General features: G+C 55.3%; 4 protein-coding genes across 8 annotated transcripts; 1 reads left to right on the forward strand and 3 right to left on the reverse strand.

Annotated features, from left to right (window-relative positions):
• Positions 1-411: 411 nt before the first annotated feature.
• PPP4C (protein phosphatase 4 catalytic subunit) lies at positions 412-8,257 on the forward strand. 2 transcript variants are annotated; one of them, XM_080678267.1, is made up of 9 exons: positions 412-541; positions 725-881; positions 4,829-4,880; positions 5,400-5,450; positions 5,638-5,739; positions 6,343-6,516; positions 6,608-6,734; positions 7,540-7,729; positions 7,817-8,257. In XM_080678267.1, exons 2-9 carry the CDS (start codon positions 784-786, stop codon positions 7,944-7,946), a joined length of 924 nt encoding a protein of 307 aa, XP_080534393.1. In that variant the 5' UTR covers positions 412-541; positions 725-783; the 3' UTR covers positions 7,947-8,257. The 2 variants fall into 2 exon arrangements, with proteins under 2 accessions (XP_080534393.1, XP_080534394.1); XM_080678268.1 differs by lacking the exon at positions 5,638-5,739.
• Positions 8,258-8,655: 398 nt separating this feature from the next.
• On the reverse strand, positions 8,656-13,246 carry TBX6 (T-box transcription factor 6). Its single transcript, XM_080678262.1, has 8 exons — positions 12,886-13,246; positions 12,568-12,802; positions 11,074-11,341; positions 10,845-10,991; positions 10,692-10,762; positions 9,603-9,676; positions 9,336-9,519; positions 8,656-9,254 (listed from the first exon to the last, which is right to left on the reverse strand). Exons 1-8 carry the CDS (start codon positions 13,001-13,003, stop codon positions 9,047-9,049), a joined length of 1,305 nt encoding a protein of 434 aa, XP_080534388.1. The 5' UTR covers positions 13,004-13,246; the 3' UTR covers positions 8,656-9,046.
• Positions 13,247-14,012: 766 nt separating this feature from the next.
• YPEL3 (yippee like 3) lies at positions 14,013-17,282 on the reverse strand. 3 transcript variants are annotated; one of them, XM_080678269.1, is made up of 5 exons: positions 17,136-17,282; positions 16,282-16,464; positions 16,140-16,183; positions 15,842-15,950; positions 14,013-14,505 (listed from the first exon to the last, which is right to left on the reverse strand). In XM_080678269.1, exons 2-5 carry the CDS (start codon positions 16,396-16,398, stop codon positions 14,416-14,418), a joined length of 360 nt encoding a protein of 119 aa, XP_080534395.1. In that variant the 5' UTR covers positions 16,399-16,464; positions 17,136-17,282; the 3' UTR covers positions 14,013-14,415. The 3 variants fall into 3 exon arrangements, with proteins under 3 accessions (XP_080534395.1, XP_080534397.1, XP_080534396.1); XM_080678271.1 differs by having other exon boundaries at positions 17,037-17,282; XM_080678270.1 differs by having other exon boundaries at positions 17,019-17,280.
• Positions 17,283-18,381: 1,099 nt separating this feature from the next.
• Positions 18,382-24,352, reverse strand: GDPD3 (glycerophosphodiester phosphodiesterase domain containing 3). 2 transcript variants are annotated; one of them, XM_080678265.1, is made up of 10 exons: positions 23,603-24,352; positions 23,292-23,334; positions 22,950-23,085; positions 22,828-22,873; positions 22,553-22,671; positions 22,383-22,472; positions 21,920-22,053; positions 20,355-20,414; positions 20,198-20,249; positions 18,382-18,642 (listed from the first exon to the last, which is right to left on the reverse strand). In XM_080678265.1, the coding sequence occupies exons 1-10, from the start codon at positions 23,739-23,741 to the stop codon at positions 18,514-18,516; spliced, it is 948 nt and encodes a 315-aa protein (XP_080534391.1). In that variant the 5' UTR covers positions 23,742-24,352; the 3' UTR covers positions 18,382-18,513. The 2 variants fall into 2 exon arrangements, with proteins under 2 accessions (XP_080534391.1, XP_080534392.1); XM_080678266.1 differs by having other exon boundaries at positions 22,553-22,873; positions 23,603-23,961.
• Between the last annotated feature and the right edge of the window lie 4 nt (positions 24,353-24,356).

A 24,356-nucleotide genomic window follows, 5' to 3' on the forward strand; every position in this document is an offset into this window, starting at 1 on the left:
GGACTTTGTGCCTTTAACTTCGAGGTCCTCCCCTGCAGAGTCCTCCGTGGCCGTGGAAAGAGGTTAGGCTGAGATTGCTTCGCCCACTGGAGAGCATTCAGGGGTGCCCTGTGCCAGGCCTTGTGAGCACGGGCTGCCGGGGTGAGCGTGGCGAGTTCCAACTCAGGTTGTAATGGGGGAGGCCGACCAGCACAGGCCAACAAAGCGTGTAACCAAGTCCCTGGCGCAGCCGGCCGGGCTTCAGCCGCCTCAACTGAGCTGGGGGTGACTCGACCCTGAGAGCGCACCCCGCGGCCACAGTAACTTCCGCGCAAGGCTGACATCCGGGTCCCGGGTCCCCTCCGCCCCGGCCGGGAGGTGGCGGCGAGGGCGCGACGCGGCGCGGGGGCAGGGTGTGTATGACGCCACATACGACGCGCGGCGGAACTCGCCTCCTTTGCTTCCGCGGAGGGGCCGGAAGTAGAAGCGGCGGCGGCGGCCCGGAGCGGAGGGAAGGAGGAAGGCGGGGAGCCCCAGAGCCGGAGCCGAAGTCGCAGCGGCGGTAAGGGCCGGGGAGCCCCCCCAGACCACCGACCCCAGCGGGGGCAGCCGGGGCGGTGGGACGTGAGGGGGGCGGGCCAACCTCGGAATCGTGTTGCCCTCCACACACACACACACACACACACACACACCCTGGGTGGCACCCCCGAGGGACCTTCTCACCGACTCGCTTCGCCTCTCCCAGGAGGGCCCTGTGCGGCGCGGAGGGGCGGCGGCCCCGGCTCGGACCCGCCGGGGTGGGCCATGGCGGAGATCAGCGACCTGGACCGGCAGATCGAGCAGCTGCGGCGCTGCGAGCTCATCAAGGAGAGCGAAGTCAAGGCCCTGTGCGCCAAGGCCCGGTGAGCCCCGGCGCGGGAGGGGGGCGCGGCCAGGGGCCGGCTAGGCAGCCCAGCCGAGAACTTCGGCCTGGCTCGTCCTGGCAACACTCCCAGAGGAGAGCCGACAGAGGCCTTTTCCCGCGAGGAGCAGCCAGTGGGGGTGATGTCCAGCAGACCTGGACAGAGACACCTAAAGTGTGGGGTGATGTGTTCAGTGAGGCGGCGAGCGACAGACAGTACGGAAGACGCGCAGGGAAACACCTACTATGTGCTGGGGGAACTGACCTTTGCGGGTAGGCCTTGCAGAGGAAGATGACCAACAGGAACGTCGCAAGAACAGAAGTGCAAGGCAGGAAAGCTAAAGACTCTGGTTTATAAAATACTTTAAATTCCAGCAACAACCCTTAAAGTTGGGTAGTATTGGCCCCATTTTACAGATGAGGACTTATGTTCAGAGTCAGCCAAGTGAGGGAGGGAGCCTGAAGCCAGTTCTCCGTGTCCTGCTCTTTTCAGGCTCAGAGGGGTCCTCTGGTGTGCAGTGTGGGAGCCTAAGACGTGGTAGCAAATAGGCCAGAGTAGAATTCAGCATGGCATGAAGGGACGCCCAGCTTAGAGTTCTGTGGGAGCAGGATGACTAGTGATTAAAATCCCAGGCTTTGGAATGGCATGGCTATAGGTTGGAATCTGAGCTTTGCTACGTACAATTTGTGTTGGTGGTCTCTGAGGTCTCTGAAACGCCTTTTTTTTTTTTTTTTTTCATCTGTAAATTGGGAAGAATAGTACTTAGTAAGATGGCTGTGAAGAGTCAGTAAGTTGGTGCTTGGGATGAAGTTAGCATAGTGCTTTGGTACAGTGTGAATGCTCAACAACCCTTAGGTGTCACTGTTATTACTATGTAGGAAGATGGCAATGCTGATATGGACTGAAGTGGTCAGGGAACTTCTAAGAGAAAGTGGCCTTGAAAGATGAAAATAATTAGGGTAGCTGATGGGAGCAGGGCCAGGGAGGGAGGCATTCCAAGCAGGATGAGAGTAAGATTGGAGGCCCTGAGGTGTGTGGGCAACAGTGAGGAGACCACCTGCCTTCTCTGAGGTGCTATTTGACTGTGGCTTCCACCAAGAGACTTGTGAGAAAAGAGCCAGGCTGGCCGGTGTGGCTCAGTGGTTGAGCATAGACCTATGAACCAGGAGGTCACGTTTTGATTCCTGGGTGGGGAACATGCCTGGGTTGAGGACTTGATCCCCAGAAGGGGACGTGCAGCAGGCAGCCAGTCAATGATTCTTTCTCTTCATTGACGTTTCTATCTCCCTCTCCTTCCCTCTCTGAAATTAATAGAAACCTATTTAAAAAGGACAGAGAAAAGAACCAGCAGAATTACCCTACATTTACTGAATAACAGAAGCACTATTAGCCTGGCTTTGTACTGGCAAAGAATTTATATCCAGTTCCTCCCCACAGCAATCTTGTGAGGTTGGAATTGTTTGCTCCATTTTACAGAACGGAGGCTGTGACTCCTAGAGACATAGTGACTTGACTGAGATCACCCAGAGAGAGTGGCAGAGCTGGGTTCTGAGCTTGTGGCCGTCAGGCTCTTTGCTTGGCTCCCTCCCACCCCAGACACTCTAGCCCCCAGACAGGGCCTGTGTGGGTTTGGTGAACAGGCAAGGCCCCCTTTTAAATGCTTGTTTGTGGCTCTTCCATGTTTTGTCTACTTCCTCGGTCTTGATGGCATTTTTAGGAACTTAAACCAATTGCTGCCTGGCACCATTGTTTTTCCCATATGTCTTATCTGCCCCCGTAGGACCTGGATCATTTTGGTGGTGGTGATAGCTAAAGCTTGGGAAGCATGGTGGAGTTTGCAGAATAACAGAGAAGTTATATATTCAGTCACCATTGTGTTTTGCAGCAGCCCTACGGAATAGGCAGGGCAGGAGTGGGTATTTCACCGAAGAGAAATCTGAGTCTTAAAGAAGATAATGTCTTGCCCACATTCTGACAGATGGTGGGAGGGGAGGTTGGTTTTGCATCCAGGTCTTTTACTGTACTCTATGCTCATGGACAGCCAGGCAGAGACAGTTAGACTGTGAGAGGCAGCAGAGCTACAGAGGACTGAGGGGTGGCAAGGTCATGTCCAGCTGAAACTGAGACGGAGCTAGGAGGTATTAGGCTTGAGTTGGCCAGTATTATCCCAGGCCCAGTCTGAAGGAGCTCCAATTCTAGCACCTTTGCCTCCTGGGACCCACCAGTGACCCGGGCCAAGGCTGGTAGTGTTGAGAGCTTTGGCTTGCTCAGAGAGTATACAGACTCGAACTCTGGGAATTACAGAGGCCTGAGGTGTATGAGCTGAACTTGCTCTTATTAAAAAGTCAGCATATTCGAAGAGCAGGGGATTTTGAATCAGGTGGTCTTCAGTACGAATTCCATTGCTGAACAGTATGACCCTGGTCAAGTCACTTGACCTCTCCAAGTCTTTGAAATCATCATGAAATTCAAATGAGATTCTTCATATCCAGAGGCCGGCCCTGGCATTTTGGTGAGCACTTATAAACGCAGTGTTAGCTGTGGAAGTAAAGGTGAGCAGGTGTGAGCCCTGAGAGGGCTGGTGATGTGCTGCTAGTGATAGAGATGGGGTCAGAGGCTGGATCTCGATTCCAGACCATGCTGGGGCCCTACTGGCACTGAGGTGAAGTTTTGACCCGGAGTCTGGGAGAGGCTGGCATAAATTCTCAGGAAGTTGGGCTCCTGGATTCCAATTCAGACACTCTCCAACTTTGTGACCTTGATCCTGCCCCTTTTTTCTGAGCCTCGGTTGTTTACCTGTCAGATGGGGATGAAAAGAAGCTCCCCCAGTCAGTTGGAAAGGTCATTATAAGCAGTTGTGATGAGGAATGATTTTCAACACAAGATGCAATACAGGTTGGAGATCCTGGTTGCTGCAGGGCCCCCAGACTACAGCCAGTGCCTCTCCCTCCCATTCCTAGAAAGCAAAGCACACCTCCTTGGAGCTGCCTTTGTTATGCAGCGTGCCCTGAGGGACCTATAGGAAACCAGGAGTCCGGGAGCCTGTCAGAGTCAGGGCTGAGCAAGTCCTGGGCCACATCGGAGTGGCTTGATGAAAGCACTCAGACCCTAGAGCCAGGTTTCTTTGGTTCAAGTCCCACCTGTATGACTTCAACCATTTTCTTCATCTGAGAAGTGGGAGTCATCACAGTGCCTGCCTTTGAGGGTAGTGCTTTGATTGCATGCGACATCCATGCAAAGCTCATACTAGAGACTTGGAGTGTGGTGTGAACTGGAATGTTCACTGCTGCTATTATCATCAAGGATGAAATCTGGAAATATGTTCTAAAGTTGGGTGTCTGACCTGACAGTGGTTTTATGTCATGTTTACTCACTTATGTCAGACTGCATTGCAAGGAAGCAGAAAGAATGAAGTCCTCACTTTCTCTAACTAAATAATGAAAAAAAGCAACAACATGTCACTTTGAAGATCACTTTGATGACTGGCCTGCCCAGGGCAAGCCCCGTGTGCCTTTAGACAGCCTGGGAGAAGGCCCCTGTGAGGGCTAGAGAGAGGCTGTCGGAGCTCCGCCAAGGGCACAGTCTTGGAGCACTCCAGGCTGAGCGAGCAGTGCAGGGAGCAGAGGGCTCTGTGTGCAGAGATCTGTTTCTGGGAGTGTGGGATGCATGAGAGGAAGCGGTGAAGGGTGAGGGTTGGGAGGTCAAGTCTGGGAAAGGCTTTGAAAGCTAGAACAAGAGTTTAGCCTTTGGCTTGTTGGCAGTGGGGGAACCATGGGAGGGTATTGAGCAGTGAGGGCTGTGGTCAGCCTTTTCTGGGGAAATTGCACACCTCACTCCTGCCCTGTAGAGGTTCAAGGACTGCCGCTTATCCTCCCCTCCCCCCAAAAAAAGATCAGGAATTGGGCTGGGCTGGCCTGGCTGTGGTGACCCTGTTCTTCTGTCTCCAGAGAGATCCTGGTAGAGGAGAGCAATGTGCAGAGGGTGGACTCGCCAGTCACAGTGAGTACCCTCTGTCCCTCTGAAGCCTAGCGTGGTTTTTTAGGCATATAAACATTCCCTGTAGTCTTGTGGGCTCCCGCATCCCTGGGAGCCCCATCTTCAAGGGCCCCTCGCTATAAGAAATGGAAGTTATGGAAAGGGTCTTTTGATTCGTTCGAGAGATACTCTTGGCCAGGTCAGAAGGACCCTTAATTTGGTAAGTGATTATATTCCACATGTTTCTATATGTTCTTTGTTGTCAGGAACTTCATTCTGGGTGCCTTGAGGGGAGCAGGGAAAGCAGGGGCCAGGTCCTGCGGGAGCTGCACGTCTGAAAAGACCTGGCTCTAGCTCTTGCCCAGAGAATAGTTGGCATTCATTGTGGGATGGAGATTGATTCCAGACCAGGCTAACTTGGGGTGGGAGAGTAGATTTGGGGCCTGAGAAGCAGAGGCTTAGCTAAGAGTGATAATTTGAAGATATCCCCTGGGAGCAGAGGCTTTTAGATGGTGAGTTCCCACACACCTTCTCACTTCCCAGGTATGCGGTGACATTCATGGACAATTCTATGACCTCAAGGAACTGTTCAGAGTGAGTGTGGGTCAACACTGGGGAAGGTGACCTGGAGGGTGACTGGAAGGCCCCTTTGAGAGGGAAAGCTTTGAATTTGGTGAGTGGAGTGGGGGCAAGAGGCCTCTAGTTAGGTGGGCCCTTTGTGAAAGAAGGGCTTCAACTTGACTGAGTAGGGGACAGTTTAGGACCTTCTCCCTCCCCCCAGGTGGGTGGCGACGTCCCTGAGACCAACTACCTCTTCATGGGGGACTTTGTGGATCGTGGTTTCTACAGCGTTGAAACGTTCCTCCTGCTGCTGGCACTTAAGGTGGGGACTGCTGTCTTCTGGAGCCCAAACCTGGGCCACCTCAGGCCTGACCTGTCTGCATCCTTTCCGCCCTCCTCTCCTGCTCCATCCACCCCCAACTCTGAGCTGTGCTGCTGGTGATGACAGATTCTGCTTGGCAAGGGTGGTCACAGAAGCTTTCCTTGACTTGGGGGCACCTGATTGGGCCCCTGGAGGATGAGGTCAGAGGGGTGGCATTGTAGGGGAGGGAATAGAGGCTCAGTCTGTTCAGAAAATGACAAGGAGTTGAGTTCGACTGGATACAACATCCACTGGTGGGAGAGAGGTTGTAAGGGGCCAGATGACAAAGCACCTTGAATGTCTGGCTAAGGTCTTGGTCTCTATCTGGTAGGTGAAAGAGGAGGCTTTAGGTGTGTAGTTGATGCCGGGGGGTGGGGGAGGGGACTGTATTTTCTGAAGGAGGGCTGGGAGCCTATCAGGTGGGTGCAACACCATTCAGGCAAGAGATGGCATGAATCTGGGCCAGGGTGGTGATGAGGATGGAGTGGGGCTGACAGATGTCAGGAGATGTAGAAGGGAGAGAGAGAGCCTGGAGCCCAGCCCTAGCGTGATGGTTACTTTCAGGTTCGCTATCCTGATCGAATCACCCTGATCCGGGGCAACCATGAGAGCCGTCAGATCACACAGGTCTATGGCTTCTATGATGAGTGCCTGCGTAAATATGGCTCGGTGACCGTGTGGCGCTACTGCACTGAGATCTTTGACTACCTCAGCTTGTCAGCCATCATTGATGGCAAGGTAGGCTGCCCAGGGCTCCGTGGGGATGGGAGAGGTGGGAGAGGCGCTGGGCCTCAGCCTCTCTTCCCTCCTGTCTTGCTCTCCCCTGTAGATCTTCTGTGTGCACGGCGGCCTCTCCCCCTCCATCCAGACCCTTGACCAGATCCGGACGATTGACCGAAAGCAGGAGGTGCCTCATGATGGGCCCATGTGTGACCTGCTCTGGTCTGACCCTGAAGGTGAGGGCAGGTGGGGCAGGGCAGCCAGGCTTTATCCTTAGTTTGCTGAGACATTGAGTCCTTTGGTTAAAGCAAGTACCTTGAAGGGACACTCAGACCAGGTATGTTTGGAGAAGAGTAAAGTGGGCTGGTCTTCACTGGCGTCTCTCCTTGACCTGCAGACTGGCTAGCACTCTCAGAGCAGGGGCATGGGTAGCTGGGTGCTTTGAGCTCGGGTGGAATTAGGGCCTGTGTGTCAGAGGCTTGTTTAGGACAAAATCATTGGCTCCCTGCATGCGAAGGGGCTTTTGCAGAGGTCAGATGCTTATAATGATCGGCCCCTGAGAACCCCTCATTTTGGGGAGGACCTGAGCTAGTATGGAGCAGGGCTGAAGTTGAAAGCCAAGGTACCAGTCCTGGGCTCCTTCTGCTATAAGACAGTCTCCACTCTCCCCCTGCCATGCCCAAAGCCCTGTTACTGCTCCCCGACTAGCTGTGGCGGCCCCTGCTCACACCTGTTAAGTGGCGTGGTTCTTAGAAGCAGCTCCTTTCATTCACCTGTGTACCTATTTGGACAGTAACTTGCATGGCCACTCAGATTGAGGTGACTCCAACTATCAGGAAAGTCTCATCATTGGAGCTTACCTGCTCCAACATTTGCAGCCCTGTCCCCCAGAACCCCCCAGAACACCATCAGGCCCTGTCCTCTTGCCCCACAGGCCGGGGAGGCGGGGAGCGGGGCGGACAGGATATTCTCCTTCAAAGGGCAGTGGCAGTCAGATGCCTTGAGGCCACCTCTCCCCATCTCTGCCTTCATTTGCTTCAGACACAACAGGCTGGGGTGTGAGCCCCCGTGGGGCTGGCTACCTATTTGGCAGTGACGTGGTGGCTCAGTTCAATGCAGCCAACGACATTGACATGATCTGCCGTGCCCACCAATTGGTGATGGAAGGTTACAAGTGGCACTTCAATGAGACTGTGCTCACTGTGTGGTCAGCACCCAACTACTGCTACCGGTGAGCTGCCTGGGTCAGGAGGTCACGGTGGGGGTGGGATCTAGGCTGACACACTCTAACTGCCGTCCTCACCCTCCCGACTTGCAGCTGTGGGAATGTGGCAGCCATCTTGGAGCTGGATGAGCATCTCCAGAAAGATTTTATCATCTTTGAGGCTGCTCCCCAAGAGACGCGGGGCATCCCCTCCAAGAAGCCCGTGGCCGACTACTTCCTGTGACCCCTTTGGCCTCTGCCCCCCGCCCCCCAGTCCCTCTGGCCCTTGGACCACTGTGACTCTACCCTCTTCTCCAGATGGAGGCTGGGCATGGGGGGCTGTCCCCAGCTCTGCTCTCCCTCAGAGAGGGCACTTCGAGGGTGAGGACTGTCTCTGGAGAGGCTCGGAGCCTGAGCTCCACGCTCCTCTCCTTTCTCCCCACCTGAACCATGAAGTTTCCAATAATTTTTGTTTTTCTTTTTTTCATTTTTTTTTTTTTTTGGTTTGTTTTTAGATAAAAATTTTGAGAAAAAGAAAAAATTCTAATAGAAGAACTACGGTCTTTGGATTTGTGTCAGACTTGATTGGGGATGAGTAGTGCTGCTGCCAGGGACCTGGCATGGACCCCACCAGGAAGGTGAGGCGCAGGCCAGCTCACTTGCCCAGAGCCTCCTGATCCATCCACTGACAGTGACCTCTCCTGAGCGCGAGGTAGAGGGCCAGCCTCTCAGAGATGGCTTGTTTAATTCTCAGAACAGTGAGTGTCAGGATGTTGCTCCCCCCGTTTTCTTGAAGAGGAACCAGGCCCAGCGCAAGGGGATTTACACACACAAAATCAAACAGCTGGAAATGGCAAGTCTAGATCAGGGGCCAGGGTTTCCCCACAGAACCTTTGCTCACTCAGTCCCTCCCAGGGCCAAACACCACTAGCCCAATGTTTCCAGAGCACTGATATCTTTTGAGTTTTATTAACAAAAATACTCTGGTATCGCTCGCACTGGGGCAAGGAAATAATGACTAGCTGAGCCCAAGGGTGAAGCCAGGAGTTGGTGGTGCTGGTCCAAGGCCCCATTTGGCCAGGCAGAACCTCCCTCTCTTCACACGGAGGTGAGAGCCTAGAAGGGGAAGCTGGCCCCAGCTGGACTCCCAGCAGCTTAGCCAGAGCTTTGAAGCCAGAGGGGGGTGGGAATGAAGTCAAAGTGTGAAGTGGGGTGGAGGAGGCCCAAGGCAGCCATTTGGTGTGGGGGATGGGGTCAGTGGAAGTGAGGGGGCTACAGCCTGGGGGAAGGGAACTGGAAGTTTGTGATGGAAGACTGAGGGAGGCAGAGGGGCCTGGCAATGGCTCAGTACATTGGTTTGGAGCCCATATCCAGATAGGCCCCAGGGTAAGGTAAGGGCAAGGGGCCCCCTTGGAGGAAATGCGAGGCAAAGGGTGCTGGGGGTGCAGCTGCTGGGTATCCTGAGCTTCCTGGCCCAGACTGCAGCTCTAGGAATGCAGCTGAGTAGGGGGCTGGGCGCCCCGAGTCTGGAGCCTGAGGGAAGCTGGGGTTCCTGAAGTGGAAAAAGGTGTCAGAACATTGGAGAGGGACCCCCAGACTGGAACAGCCCAGCCTGTGCCCTTGTCCCACTCACCTGGTTGGAAGGTGACTGGGAGCCCCATGGAAAGCTGCAGGGTGCAGAAGGTAGGCCTCAGCACTGGAGCCACCACACAGAGGAGCTGGGGCAGGGGCAGCTTCCCTGGGCGCTGGGACCTGCTCTGGATCTGACTCACGAACATCCCCGCCCAGTGTGGAGTCACAGGGACCACCTGGTGCATCTTGGGAGACAAAAGAACCAGGTTGGGCTAAGGAGGATCAGCATCTCAGGCCTGGCCCCATCACCATTGGGACTATACTCAACCTCCACTCCCATAGGCCTCTGTGGCTGTTGGCTCTGGGCCCCGCAGTTTCCTCTTAACACGGGCATCTCGCTCCCTGGGAAATACAATGATGATAATATCACCAGGTGCCAGACATTCACCCTACCAGGTGTCATTATTATACCCATTTTTCAGATGAAGGAACTAAAGGCCAGAGAATTAAATAACTAGGAAGTAGTAAAGCTGGGACTTATTCCCCACTTAGAACTTTCCAGTGGTTTCCTATTGCATTTAGAATAAATGGAAACTTCCCAAGCTACGAGGCTCATCCCACCTTGCTCTGCCCATCTTCACTAGCTGCCTTTCAGTCTTCTCTTCTGTCCCCTGTTCACCTGCTTAACTCATCCTTGTCTCAGTTCAGGCATAACTTCCTCAAGGAGGTCCTCTGACCTCCCACAGCACAACCTGCCCTCCCAGGTAACATTTATAATAGTTACACTGTTACATTTGTTAGGGTAATCTTTTGATTAATGTCTGTCTCTTCTGCCTTGAAGGCAAGGACCAGTTCAGGGGGCTGTACTCAGGGTAAAAGCCAAAGTCCTAACTAAACCTTTACTGTTGAACATGATCTGTCTCCACCTCTCCCTCCAATCACGGGTATGTTCCCACCTCAGGGCCCTTGCACATGCTGGTTCCACACTCAGCATGCTGTTCCCAAATATCCACATGGTTCCCTCCCACATTTCTGTCTAGTCTTTTCTCAAAGGTCTCTTCTCAGTGAGGCCTTTCCAGGACTCTTATCTAATACTTCAATTCTACCTTCCTTGCTTTCTTTTGTCTTTAGAACTTATCGCTAGCATAGATTATTTCTCTTGTTTAGTTGTCTACTTTGCCCGCCAGAGTATTAGTTCCATGAGGACAGGGCTTTTGTTTGTCCTGTTTACTGATGCTTCTCCAGTGCCTAGAACTGTGCCTGGTACATAGGTGCTAAATAAGTATTTGTTGAGTCAATGAATGAATAAATGTTTCTATTTACCATTAAATGTGTATTAATCACCCACTATGTGCACATAGTGGGGAATTAATAAACATTTGTTGAATGAATGAGTGAATGAATGAACGGTGCCCACCTCTTACAGTTTCTGCCATTCTCCCGGAAGCCTTTGGCAAAAGGGTTGGCTGCAATCTTCAGTTGTGTGATCTGGGGGCACATGTCCAGAGTCAGAGCTCTTGCAGCTCAGGCAGGGTACCACCACCCACCCCCCTCAAGCAGGGTCACTCACCCGTGGGTTCTGGTAGGCTGTCACAGAGATGAACATGGTCTCAGGGAAGCGAAAGGAGGCAACGCCCCCCCAATGTTGGCTGCAAAGCTGTGCGGCCCGCACTAGGTGTACGCGGGGCTGATACTTGTGCATGGAGTGCAAGATCAGCTGGGAGGGAAGAAACAGAAGTGACCCCTAGCCCTGGGTTCCAACCCCAACCCCCAGCCTGGGATCCCAGCCTGGGCCTCACGTGGCCATGAGGGTCCAGTGTGCTGTTGGTGAGCTTGACACGATGGAAAGACACAGGCTGCCGCATCCAGTGGGCACCAGTAGCCGGGGAGTCAGGGTGAATGTAGACACGGTCAGGCAGGCGAGGCTCGGCTTTGCCGCTGGGCTCCCAGCGCCGTCCCTGCCAACGGTAGCGAGCTCCGTCCACTGGCACCACATCCAGAAGGAACAGGTAGCGGGCCTCAGGGTCCAGGCCAGTGACTGACACTCGACAAGCAGGGAACATGCGTCTGGATGGGAGAGAAGACAGGAGAGCCTTGAGCTACCCAACCGCCACAAGCAGGCACAGTACTGACAAGGGAGCAGGCCACCAGCTCACAAGAGTTTTGTCAGGAAACATTCGAGCTGGAGTTAGAACAGAGGGTAGGGCCTGGAAGCTTGTGTCATCCCATTTTATAGATGGGAAACATGAGAGACAGGTTAGGTGATGTGATCTGGTCAGGGTCACAAAGGTTGAAGCAAAGCTCGCAACCCTGACTCCGGGCCCTTCCTACTCCATTTGCAGAAGCAGGGGTGTCACACTTTTCTCCTGGAAATCTTGCCAGGAGCCTCACTGTTCTCCACCCTGATGATCTCACCTGATCTCCAGCACCAGAATCTACAGCCACTGGACAAACTTGCTTCAGGGAAGGAAAAAAAAAGCCCTGGCTGGTATGGGTCAGTGGTTAGAGTGTTGGCCCTCACACCAAAGGGTCTCAGGTTTGATTCCTGGTCAAGGGCATGTACTTGGGTTGCAGGTTTGATCCCCAGTCCTGATCTGGATGTGTGTGGGAGGCAGCAACCAGTTGTGTTTCTCACATTGATGTTTCTCCCTCTCCCTTCCACTCTAAAAATCCATGGAAAAAAATGTCCTCTGGTGAGAATTAACAAAAAAAACCAAACCAAAAAAAAGCACATACACATACACACAAAATCCCAACCCTGCTTTCAATGGAGCAGAAAATACCATGCCAGGGCCCAAGTTCCTGGCCTAGATAAAGACCTCCACAAGGCCACACACTGACCATATCGCTGCCTCCAAGGTGACCCTGGACCTAGTCATGTACTGACAAACCCTAATGCTAACCTGATCCTAACCACACTTCCCTGACGCTGGCCACTGGCTGGCCCTTGACTCTAGTTATAGTCTGAAGCCCAACTGCAGCCATAGACCTCTTGATCTAGGCCACATACTAAGCTATAATCCAGCCAGACTTTCTGGACATGGCCCAGACTGATCTATGCCTCTTGCCTTAGGTTGGTCCCTAAACCAGCCACAGACCTTTGCCACAACATGACCCCTGATCAGTCACTGAGTAACCCCTGGCCCATACCACAATCACATTCTGAACTTAGGCAGAGCTCTAATCCCCCCTGGAAACCCTCAAACTAGCCCCATCATCAGGAATTCCGCCTTTCCCAAGAGACCCCCACCAGGAACACACTGGGTCCTCTGACCCTGGCCCAGCCCCCTCACCTCCCAGCTTTGGTGATGATCATCTCTGTTCCCACAGAATTGAATTCTTTCCACAGCTCCTGGTTCTCCAGGCTCAGGCTGACTCCAGGGAGTGAATGAAGAGCCTCTGGGGCCGGAGGAGACGGCTCAGTGCCCAGGGCTGGGGGCAGAGGGGGAAGAGGTGGGGGAGCCGCCAGGGTGCGGGGAGCAGCCTCAATCCCGGAGAGGAAGCAATCCAGTTTGGGAGTGTCCAAATCTGGAGATGGGGGGAGAATGAGGAGCCAGCCCAGGTCCACAGCAACCCTCAATCCCTGCGTAGGAGCTCCTCCCAAAGCTCACCAGGGTAGCGGTAACCCTCTGCCAGGGCAGGCGGGAAGCTGGACTCGGTCACTGGCTGGGGAGGCCCAAGGCGGTAGCCCGTCCCCAGGGAGGGGTACAACTCTCTTGGATGATACATGGAGTAGTCCTGTTTGGCCTCAGGTCTGGCCGCCTAGAGTCCCCTGGTGCTGGGAGATGCCCCCTTTATAGCTCACAGCTCAGCCCCTTCCAGACCCAGGATCACAGCCCCTCCCTCTTTGGGGCCCTGGAGTTGGGCTGGGGTGGAGACCCCTGGGGCCTGGAAGGGGTACAAGAGGGGGCCGGATACCTGGGCACCCTCCCCCGCAGGCTTCATTAGCCTCGACCCCCTGCCCTTCATTACATAATTAACTCCTCGGCCTGATTGATCCCCGGCACTTGGACAGGGACGCAGTTTGGCGCTTCCGGCCAGCTGGTCCCCGTTCCCACGGGGGGAGCCCCAGCTAGGGATAAGCTACTGAGGGGGCGGGGCCTGCACCCTGGGATGGAGCCTGGAGTCCTGGGGCAGACCTTGGCTGCTCAGACTTTCCTATCAGGTGACCCCCACCATCCTCACTTGGAGGATGGGGCTTGGAGGGATGCAGCCTGAGCATATTGTTACGCAGGGCACTGGAGTCCGCAGCCGAGGGCCGAACCCTGGAGCCCTTCCTGGTTTGCATTCTCCACCCTCATTCAAGTCTCAAAAGTTTACAGATCTCCACAGCTCTACAGCCTCCATCCGGCTGGTGCCTGGGTTTTCCAGAAGGTCCCGTGCTGGGGAACCCTGGGAACTACACTTCCCAGCAGACACAGCGCCAACTTAGCTGCAGAGACGATCGAGAGATGCCGTTGGGGCCACCTGGTGGTGGCAAAACGCTAAAGTTGAGAAGACGATCAGCCGAGATCAAGGTCTAGGGAGCCAGAGTGGGCTCCGGAATCACGGGCGGTGAGACCTGTCCCAGGTCCCAGAGAAGATGGCTGAGGCCAGGCCCCAGGAGCGCAGACTCCCACCTTTAGCCGCGGTGCCTACCTACCTGCTGCCCCATTGGGGCTCAGAAGGGAACAGCTCTATAGAGGCAGGATTCTGCACTTGAGTTCCCCCTTCCCGATTCCACATAAGCCTGGGGCTGTCTCCGCTTCATTGTTTTATTATATACAAACGCTACAGACTAGGGGAGGAGACACGCGTGCGGTAAGAGGAACCCAGTGGGAGGAGTTCACAGGGCAGATGCTGCACTGGGCTACGAAAACAGCACACAGGCCATATCTATAGGGTAGGCGGGGCAGGAAGAGGTTAAAAAATGAGATCCAAGCCAGCCAGATCGCAGGGAGGTGGGGGTGGTGGTGTAGTCCACCTTCTTATCTCCCCCGCCCAAGGTCACAGTGCATGCAATAAAATATATGTACAGGAGCCGAATCCTTCCTCTGCAGGGGCTCTGCAGGTCCAGAGCTCCCTTCCGGCAGAGAAGGGAAGCCAGTGGCGCCCCCTGGCGGCCAGGCTGGGCTGGAGCCACATGCGGCAAGAGTGGGGGGTCAGTCCCAGCCGTTGTCTTTGATCATGTGGTTGAGTTCAATGATGTACTTCCCCTCTTTGTACTTCTGGCTGCTCTCGAAGGCCTGTTCCTAAAAGGAGGGGAGAGGCCGTCATCCCTGGAGCAAGGGCCTTCCCAGCAGGGATAGAGGTTGGGGCATGGATATGATGGGCCCTATTTCATATCTGAGGAAACTCTCCCAGAGAAGCCAAGCCATCTGCCCACAGACATAGAGCTGGCAAGTGGCAGGGCTGAGTTCTCACTAATGGGGTAGACAACTCCCTGAATAATGGGTACTTTTTAAAGGACTACTGTTGGCTCCAACAATGAGGATATGGAAGTGTCTACAGGACCCAGGGATTACAAACTGGTAGCCTGAGTGGCAATTTTGGCCTACACGTGTTTCTTGGCCAACAGAGAGTTTAATAGGAATAACTGAAATACTAACACAGAGGCAGGCGGTGCTGACTCCAGTATGGCACAGGCTGCCTCTCCCTTTGCCCACAATCTATGTTGCCCCTTTTGCAGATCCACAGTATCTGCTTGGCCCTGCAAGCACTTGAGTTTTTGACCTCTAAACTGGCCAGCTCTTTATTTTACAAAGTTCCAGGGAGGCCAAGCCACCTGCACAGGTACACAAAGCCCATCTGTGGCAGGGCCAGGGGTGAACTCTGGTCAGGGCTGCCTGTCTGTCTCTGCCTGGGGCATCCACATCACCAAGGCCCCACAGCTCCAAGCAACTGCAGTTTCCCAAGAGCATCTTCTTTTGCTGCATCTAATCTGATCTCCATAACAGTCTTGGGTGCCAACTGGTGGCTTTATCCTCCATGCCAGGTAAGGAAATGAAACTCAGAGTAGTGAAATCAGACCCTGGACAGCAGCAGTGGCAACCAGGGCAGTGGAAAAGGAGGCACATGGACCCAGGCTCTGTGTTGCTGTGGGGTCTTGGGCAACTTCTCTGATCCTCTGAATGGTAACAGAAGCTGGGGTCAAGGGTTTGGAGTTAAAAACAAAACGAAGTCGGATTCTGGTCCTATTATGTTACTTGCTGGATGTGTGACCTTGGGCAAGTTACTAACATCTCTGGGCCTTCTTTCTTCTGTAAAGTGAAGATAAAGTAGACTCTACCTACAGGATTGTTGTCATGACTGTTGTTATGCACATAACAATAAGAATTTAATAAATGGTAATTCTGATTATATCATCATCTCTAAAATGGGGCGCTTGTGCCTGTGAGAAGATGGATGGGTTAAGAGAAAAAAAAAAGGCTTTTGTGGGATGTGAGAGATGAAAACATGGTCAGGGGAGGAAAAGACTGTTTGACTTGTGTGAGCTGGGCCCATACACTCTGAAAGATGATCAGATGACTGCTTGTGATGTGAGGTCATGACAAAAGCTAGCTTGGGGTCAGAGGTCACTGAACTCACATATTTCCAGCCCAAAGTGGTCTTGCAGTTCTCGCAGTGGATATCAGCGACAGCATGAAGGCCTGTCAGCAGCACCCGCTCCTCGGCTGGCCCGCAGCCCACGTTCACCCTGTGGGGACATGGGGGCAGTCCCAGGGAGGATCCCGCCATCACAAAGCCCACCTCTAGCTTGTATCCAACTGTGTCTGTCCTTAGCTTCTTGCCTGAACCAGGGGGCTTTGAGAGTCTCAGCATGATGCCATGGGTCACAGGTCACAATAGAGGTCAGGAAAAGAAAGACAGGAGGACAAATACTCACACAGAATTGAAGAGGTAGGCACGCCCCTGACTGCCCTGGAAGGACTAATGAAAGGGAGAGAAGAGGGGGTCAGGGTTATTGGTGGGGAGCTACCAAGCAGCCCTCAAGCCTCCCATTCCAGCCCCAACTGTGATCCAGTTACCTTGGAGATGAGGTCGTCGTGGTTGGCCAGGTGAGCACGGCAGTGGGCACAGCTATACCTCCGGTGACAATCATCCAAGTAGGCCTGAAACGTCTTGGGTTTTGAAATCCGAACCATGGCGGGGGCCAGGGGCAGTGGCCCCACGCGGGGAGCGGCCCACGGGGAGCAGAGGGAGCCCAGTGCCTGTTGGGGAGGGAGTGAGTGTATTGTCAGGACCCCAGCCACACACAAGCAGGCACGCCCAGGGCCACGGGGACTCTCTCTGTGTCACACTTGGCTGCTGTCTCCTCTCCCCAGAGCCAGCAGCCTCTCCAGGGGCCAGAACTGGCTCAGTTTTGACTCACTGAAGAGGCCTCAAGTTGCATCATTGGGGAAACTGAGGCTAGGAGGAGCACAAGATGAGTCACCCACCTGCTTTCAGCCTCACCCCAGCTGACCTGGCAATTGAAACTGGAGGAAGGGGCTTAGGAGTGGATGAGCTGTCAGTTCTCTGTTTAGGGGAGCAGGAAGGGGCTAGGAATTGGATGGTCTTAAACCTCATGTGAACTGCGGAGGGCGGAGCTGGGGGGCGACTGCATGTACCGTGCAGGAAGCTCACCTGGGGAAAAGGTCCCGAACCCAGAGGAGGCTGGGGCCTCCCTGAAGTTGGAGGGTCACGGAGGGGGGAGGAGCTCTTATCTGGGGACGCCGAACCTGGTCTATGCCGAGGGGCTCTTACCTGCATCGCGGAGCCTTACCTGAGACCCAGGGCTCACCTGGGGCGCGGGTGGGGGGCGGGCGCCGGGGAAGGGGACAGTCCTCGCTGGCGGGGCGGGGCTCGGGGCGACGCGCAGCCCTGAGGATGCGGGCCTCACCTCGCCTGGGCGCGCGGGAGCCCGGTCCGCCGGGGTGGCAGGCCTGGGAGTGGGGGGCCCTGGTGGGCGCCGTCCCCCACCCCGGCCCGGTTCACAGTCGCCGCGACTTGTTTACACCGAGAACAGCTGCTGCCGCCGCTGCGGCGGGAGGGGGAGGGGGCCAGCCCCTGGGCCCCGCGGCGCCGCGGCCAATCGGAGTACAGTATGCAAATGAGGGGGCGCGTCACACCGCGACCGGCGCAGGCCTGGCTACCCTGCCCCCGCTCGGTCTCGGCCGCCCGGAAATGCGGCTGCCGCCCGCAGTCCACCCGCCGCCCGGCGCCCCTCGGGCCTCCCGCGGTTCTTGAAGGGGCACGTATCTGAGGTACCTGACCTGCGCGGGGTTAGGAGGGGGACGGTGTCTGGATGCACGCCCCCGGGGACATAATAGTCATAATTATCTGCGTTCCCACTGCCCGGGCCCACTCTTCATCCCCGCTGCAGTCCCGAGGCAGCAGCTGCTGCTGTTCTTCTGCCGAGGTTGTCCGCCTGCAAGAGGCAGAGTTGACATTCTCACTTCGGTCCGAGTCCACGGCCTTGGCCATAGCACCAGGGACAGCCTCGGAATGGAGGAGCTAAAGGTGTGGTCGGTTAGACCCCGAGGCCAGAGCCTGGGAACAAGCCGAGCCCAGCTGAGCAGCACCCCCTCCAGGTGGCGGCTCCTCTGGAGCCCCTTCCCTCCAGGCTGAGTTGGTGTCTGCTGTGGGCTTCCCCTTTCCCTTTCTCACCTGAGTGTTTACACAGGTCTGCCATGCTAATCTTGTCTTGTTCCCTGCACGGCCCCAGGGCCCGGCCTGGCCTCCAGTCGTCCATAGGCTTGTGAAAGCCGGTTTCATAAATGAGTGACAGACATGCCGCTGGAGAGGGCTGAGGAACTGGGAGCTTCTGGAGCAGGAAACCTGGGCCTGGGCGGGGAAGGTTGGAGTGGGGAGGCAGCAGATGGTGCTGTGGGCCCACCGCCCTGCCTTGTCCACCTCTGCAGCCAGGTGAGGAGGCTCAGGGGCCAGCCAAGTCCCTCGCTGTGTGCCTGGCTCTTAGTGGCCTCAGAAGAATGGACCCATTATCTGTGGCTCTGAAGGGACATTCCTGAGGAGAGTGGAGGCCAGGCTGGCACAAGGTGTGGCATTACTCTGGGTCTGGAATGTGGTTGAACCAGTGGGTCAGGCTAATTCAGATCCAGACTCCAGCCTTAGGCTGCCATCTTTAGAGTTTTCTAGGATCTCTGACACCCGGACACCCTCTACCCCCTAAAAAGAATGCAAAAAGTCTTGACTAAAAATAAAATATTTATTGGGAAAGAGAAACATTGTTGAGGGCAAGGGCCTCCGGCTTAGGAGACTTAGGCTGCTGCTCTGCGGTTGTCCAGGTAGCGCCTCAGGGCTGTGGGGTAATCAGTCATGACGCCAGTGGCCCCCAGACTGTAGGCCACTTCAAAATCTGACTCTTCGTTAAGGCACCAAAATACCACCTGAGAGGGGAGAGAGGGGTCGTTTCCAAACAGCTTGACCTGGAACTCCCCATTGCACCCAGCTGGTCAGAGCTCTCCTCTGTGGAGGCCTCCCAGCAGCGGAATGCTGGGGAGCCGATGGTTCAATTTTCAGAAATTTTTCAAATTGGTTTTGAACACAGCCATTATTAAATATTAAAGTGTATAAACTTGCAATTCTGTAAACCGTATTAAAAACAAAGGCAATAAAATCTAAAAACTCATCACTTCCTCCCTCATACTTCCACCTATGCCCTGGAGATGATTTATGTCTGTCGAATGTGTCCGGTGGAAATACTCTGCAACGATGTGCTACCTCCCATCTCTTCCCAGCTCTGTTCAGCGACTTCATGTTGGTAGCCTGAAATCGGCCAAGGCAGCATCTACACCACGGAAAGCCAGTTGTGGACTGTTCACCAGCAGGCCAGCGCTGCCAGCCTGCCCGAACCTGCTGCTGCTCTCCCTTCCCTGACTGCTGAGTCCTCTCCTGTGGGCACTGACATGGGTGGGACCAGGATCTGTGCCCTGGGCAAGCCACTGGACCTCTGGTTTCCTAATGTGACAACTGAGCATTAAGGTCCAGCCCCCTAGAGTCGCAGTGAAGCCCCAAGGAGTGGGGAGGGCTCATCCTCACTTACCCTCATCCAATCAGTGGCTTGTCTGTGAGTAAACTCTTCCATCCATCCCCACTGTTACCACTTGAGCCCAAATCCTGTTAGTGACAGCATCTGCCTCCTCATGAGACTCTGCTTCCACAGTGGCCCCCACAGTCACTTCTCCACATGGATGACCCTCCCTCAACAAATCTCAATGGTCTCTTCCCTCAAAAGCTTCCCCTCCCTTTGGGCAGAAGCCCAGGCTCCTTACGGAGGTCCTTGGGTTGCCTGTCAGCAGCCTCTGCTGCCTTCTCCAGCCCCCCTGGTGCCGCTTCCTCCAGGCTGCCGCGGTGGGAGCCCTCTCTGTCTCTCAGACTGCCAGCCTCTAGCTCCTCTGGGCCTTCTCACAGGAGCCTCCCGCCTGCGTGCTCTCCTTGTTCGCCCCTGGAGCCAGCGCCTCACTTCTCCCCGAGGCCTCTGACCCCACAGGCCACCGCACTTTCCCTTTCTGTCTTTTCCTTTCCCTGTGATGGTGATGGCCTGCTTCCTTCCCCTCCTCTGCCACGGTAAGCTCCCTACTCAGTGCCATAGTGCCCGGAATATATTCTCAGCGAAGGTTTGCTAATTAAATGACCTGGTCAAAGCTGAAGCTTGGGAGCGGGAGGAGGTGGGCAGGCTCGAGTTTCCCTTCTGGTCTTTGCCCAGCCCCTCATCAGGGATCAGGACAGTTCAATACATCACCATAATGGCTAGCATTTATCAAGCCCTTGCTAAGTACCAGTTGCATATCCAGAGGAGCTGACTATGTCATTAGCCCCATTTACAGTGAAGACACCAAGGCTCTGAAGGTGACCTGCCCAAGGCGCCAGCTAGTCAGCGGCAGAGTGGTGACTGGAAAGCTGTGCCAGCCCACGCTGTGCACTGAGGTAGCGAAGCCTCACCTGCACTCCTCGCTGCTCCAGGTGTTGGATCAGACTTTTCCTCATGATGAGCCTGGTGGGGAGGCGGGTGGCAAAGGTCAAGATGAGAGGGACTGAGGAGAAGGGCAGAGGCAGGTCTCTATGGGGACACTCCACCCAGCCTTCTCGCCCACCTCACCATTTAGTAACCATGGCTGACAGCTGGTTCAGCCCAGAGCAGGAGAATGGGAAGTAGGTCCTGTGGAGAAGAGGTATCGTGGTCAGTCCCTGGGTCTCTCCATCACGGGGCTGGAGAGTGGGGGTGGTCGTGATCCCTGACCAGTGAAACCTACCCCCTCTAAAAGAACCTTTGCAGCCCTGGCTAGTTTGGCTCAGTGGATAGAGTGTTGATCTGTGGACTGAAGGGTCCTGGGTTCAATTCCCGTTAAGGGCACATTCCCCGGGTTATGGGCTGGATCCCCAGTAGGGGGTGTGCAGGAGGCAGCTGATCAATGACTCGCTCTCATCATTGATGTTTCTATCTCACCCTCTCCCTTCTTCTCTGAAATAAAAATTTAAAAAAAAGAACCTTTGCAGTTGCCCAAACAATTCACCCTTTGTTCAGTGAGATCCTACTCCTACCTCCTTGACTCCATGCTTTGAGGGTGTGCCCACCTCTCACTGTTTTTCAGAAGGGAAACTAAGTCTTGGAGAGTTTTATTAATTTGCCCGAGGTCACATGCAAGTCTGTGGTGGGGCCAGGGCTGAAACCTAGCTTGATTCCCAAGCTGGACACAGTCTGGAGGTCCTCCCGGTTGGGCCTGACCAGCTTCCTGAGAACAGACAGCGTTTAATGGGTCGGCTACTTGCCCCTGCTTGTCCCACTCCAGGGGTGACTTTAGAGGCCCTTCACAGGCTTTGGAGTCGGACCCAGGGCAAGCCAGGCTCTGGACTTCTAGCTGTATCACCTCGAGCAAGTTATAGAAGCTCTGAGCCTCAGATTCTCCATGTTCTGTGGGGTCATGATTCCTATACCTCCCGGGGATGCTGCAAAGTAAAGCTCAACTAACTGAAGGATGTGGAAACACTATAAATCCTGTATAAAAATGTTACACACAAAGTTCTGTAGTATAATGATGTCTTTGTAGCAAAGGATTGTGGGGGCTGGCTGGGAGCTTCTCATGACCGCAGAGGGCAGCAGAAAGCACTGGGCCACCACAGCGAAGTTCTCTGACAGCAGGGGGAGGGGCCCAGCCCCAGAGCTGGTGAAGTATCCAAATTCCTCATACTTTACCCAGATGTTACTTTGTTAATCCTTGTTTCCCCGGCAGGAAAACACTTGCTTTTCCTTTTGAGAATCAGAGTGATGCTATAATTAACATGTGTCTCCCTAGCCAGACTGTAAGCTGAGGGCCTTGCCCCACCCACACTGCTTGATTACTAGTGTTGCTGCACCTGGAACAGAGTAGGCATTCAATAAATACTAGTTGGATGAATGGATGAGTAAATGAACCTTTTGTTCCAAAACTCTATCCACACCTACATACTAGTACATTTGCATTGAATTTCAGAGGGTTCATGGTCCTCTTAGTATTCATGAATGTTGGGTGAGAACTCCTGTCTTCAAAGTACTGTGGGGGTTATCCTGAAGGTGGCTGGGGACCCTACAAAATGGGGCTTGAGATGGGGGGTGTTTTTCTAAGGACAGAAGCAGCTGGAAGCCTGGGGGAGGATGGAGAAGGGAGATGGGGACCCTGTAGGCACCTGTTGATGATGGTGGGCAGGAAGCACAAGAGGAACTTCTCAGGGATAGGGACGAAGGGCAGCAGCCCCAGGTAATACAGCAGTAACAACCGGATTACTCGGCATCTTGTGAAGGAGAACGGCATCTCGGGGTTCTGGGAGGCAAGGGAGTGATGAGAGGAGTCAGTCTGCTCCTGGGGAAGCAGAGAGGCTTGGGCTGCAGGGGAAATAGCTTTGGAACATTCAAGAAACCCTTCTATCTGCTGGATCAAAGCCACATCTTGGCCCAGAACTCAAGGCCTAAATGCACCCTCCCTGTTCCCAGCAGCATGACTTGACTTGGCTCACATACTTCCTCCACCAGCTCACCTCTCCAAATCCTCCAGAACCCCCCAGACCCCCCACTAGCCTAGGCCCTCAGGTTGGGTGGGGCTCCAGCCCCTGGGAGGAGGGGCTGCAGGAGCTGGGAGGGAAAGGGACTCACAGCAGCCTTGCACTTCTTCATGATTGAGCTCTTCTCCGAGGCCCAGATGGTGATTTCATTGCGGTCAAAGTGCCTCACCAGGCTGGCTATCTGGAAAGAGGAGGAAGGAGATGAAAGGGAGTTAGGCCTCTCCCCAGGCCGGGCCCTCCCCACCCTGCCCACAGCACCACCTTGTGAATGAGCTTCTCGTTTTTCTCTTTGACCTCCACACTCATGGGCATCCGAGGGAACCTCTGGAAAACATCCTCCAGACGCACCATGTGCCTGTCTGACCCATGTGCAAAGTGGCCTGGGGGATGATGGGGAGAGGTCAGAGGAGCATTGGTGGGTGGGAGTGGGAACCCAGGAAAAGAGGGGCAAGTGCCAGAGGAGAAGAGAGGGCAGAGGTTGAGGCCATGACCCCACTCAGCTGGCCCAGCCCAGGGCTCACAGCCCATGCTCTTACCTGGTGAGAAGTAAACCTCCAGCTCCTCCTTATAGAGGGGCAGCTCCTGGGGAGGCAGGGGCATGTCACCAGGAGGCTCATGTGCGGGCTCTCTGGGTATGGGGGGCTAGGGCAAGGCCCACCTCAAACTCCAGGCTGCTCACATCCCTGTTCACGCCTGACTGGCGGGACAGGTTCTCGTCGTGGGACACCACCACCACACCGTCCCGGGTCAGCTGACAGTCCAGCTCCAGGAGGTCTGCGCGCTGGGCCATGGCGCTAAGGGAGCAAAGGTCAGTGGGCTGTGGGGCACAGGGTGATGGGGAGGTTCAGGGGAGCGTGGGTCAATTTAAAGCGGGATATGCAGGCTGTGCGATGCCTCCAGGGGCTCCAGTCACCCAGACTAGGAAGTGCGTGGCACCCCTTGGCTTCATGCCACGCACAGCTGGCACGACCTCGCAACTCGGCTGGGTAGGCGCACTCACTTCTCCATGGCCTCCATGGTGTTCTCCAGCCTCTCTCCAGATCCTGTGTGGGGCAGCGCAGTGGATCCCTGGGGCTGGGCCCCTTCCTCTCCCCTGGCCCCTGCCTCATCACCCCGTCAGCCCAGGTGGGCAGCCTCTTTTTCCTCATTCCATGTCCTGCCCTGTCACCTGCTCTCCTCCTACCTTGGTCTGCCCTCTTTCTAACATCTGGCCCCTTAGACCTACCCCTCTCTGCTGTTCACCTTGGCACGTGTCTTGCTCTCCCTATTCCACCCTCAGTAGCCTACACCCCCCTTCTCCCCGCAGCTCACCTCCCCGGTGGGCCCCCAGGCGGGGACAGAAGGCTGGAACCCCGGGTGTGTGCAGCAGGCGAGGCCGGCGCAGGAAGAAGATGGAGAGCACGGCATAGCTGCCCAGGGCGGGCAGGGCATAGTACAGCACAGAGCTCATGGCCGCTGCCTCCCGGGCTCCGGCTGCCGCCAGCTCAGCTGTCGCCGGTGAATTGTGCTGCCTTGCCGATTGCCTGCCTGATGTAGGCTGATTCCACCACTGGTCACCACCACGCCCCTGGGACTTGTTCAGCCTGCTGCTGGCCCAGTGCCAGGCTGCAGGGCTCAGCTGGGATGGAGTACAGGTGGGAGGCGAGGCCAAGCGGCTCTGGCCCTCACACCGTCAGACCCTCCACAGATCCCAGCGCCCCTCTCTGCTTGATAACACTGGGGAGTCAGGTTCCCCCCACACGTCTGCTATAACCTCCCCCCTGACCACTTGTGCATGTGGCCGGGGGATACCATCCCTTGCCATTCTAGAAAATCCAGGGGTGTGTAGGGTGCCGGAATCACCCCCAAATCGCCCCAGCCAGTTAGGAAGACGTCAGAGCGGGGAGAGGACAGTGGCTAAGGGGAAAATTGACCCCACTCTGTCTAGGAGGTGGAGCTTCTTACACTCCCATCTTCAACCCTGGCCAGCTGGGGAGCCAGAGGTGACAGGGCCAGGGAAAGCCACAGCTGGGAGGCAGCTGGGCTGGAGTGTCAGTCTTCAAAGCAGCAATGGCGAGGGACACGG

This window comes from Plecotus auritus, assembly GCF_963455305.1.
Source record: "Plecotus auritus genome assembly, chromosome: 7".
Classification (NCBI taxonomy): domain Eukaryota; kingdom Metazoa; phylum Chordata; class Mammalia; order Chiroptera; family Vespertilionidae; genus Plecotus; species Plecotus auritus.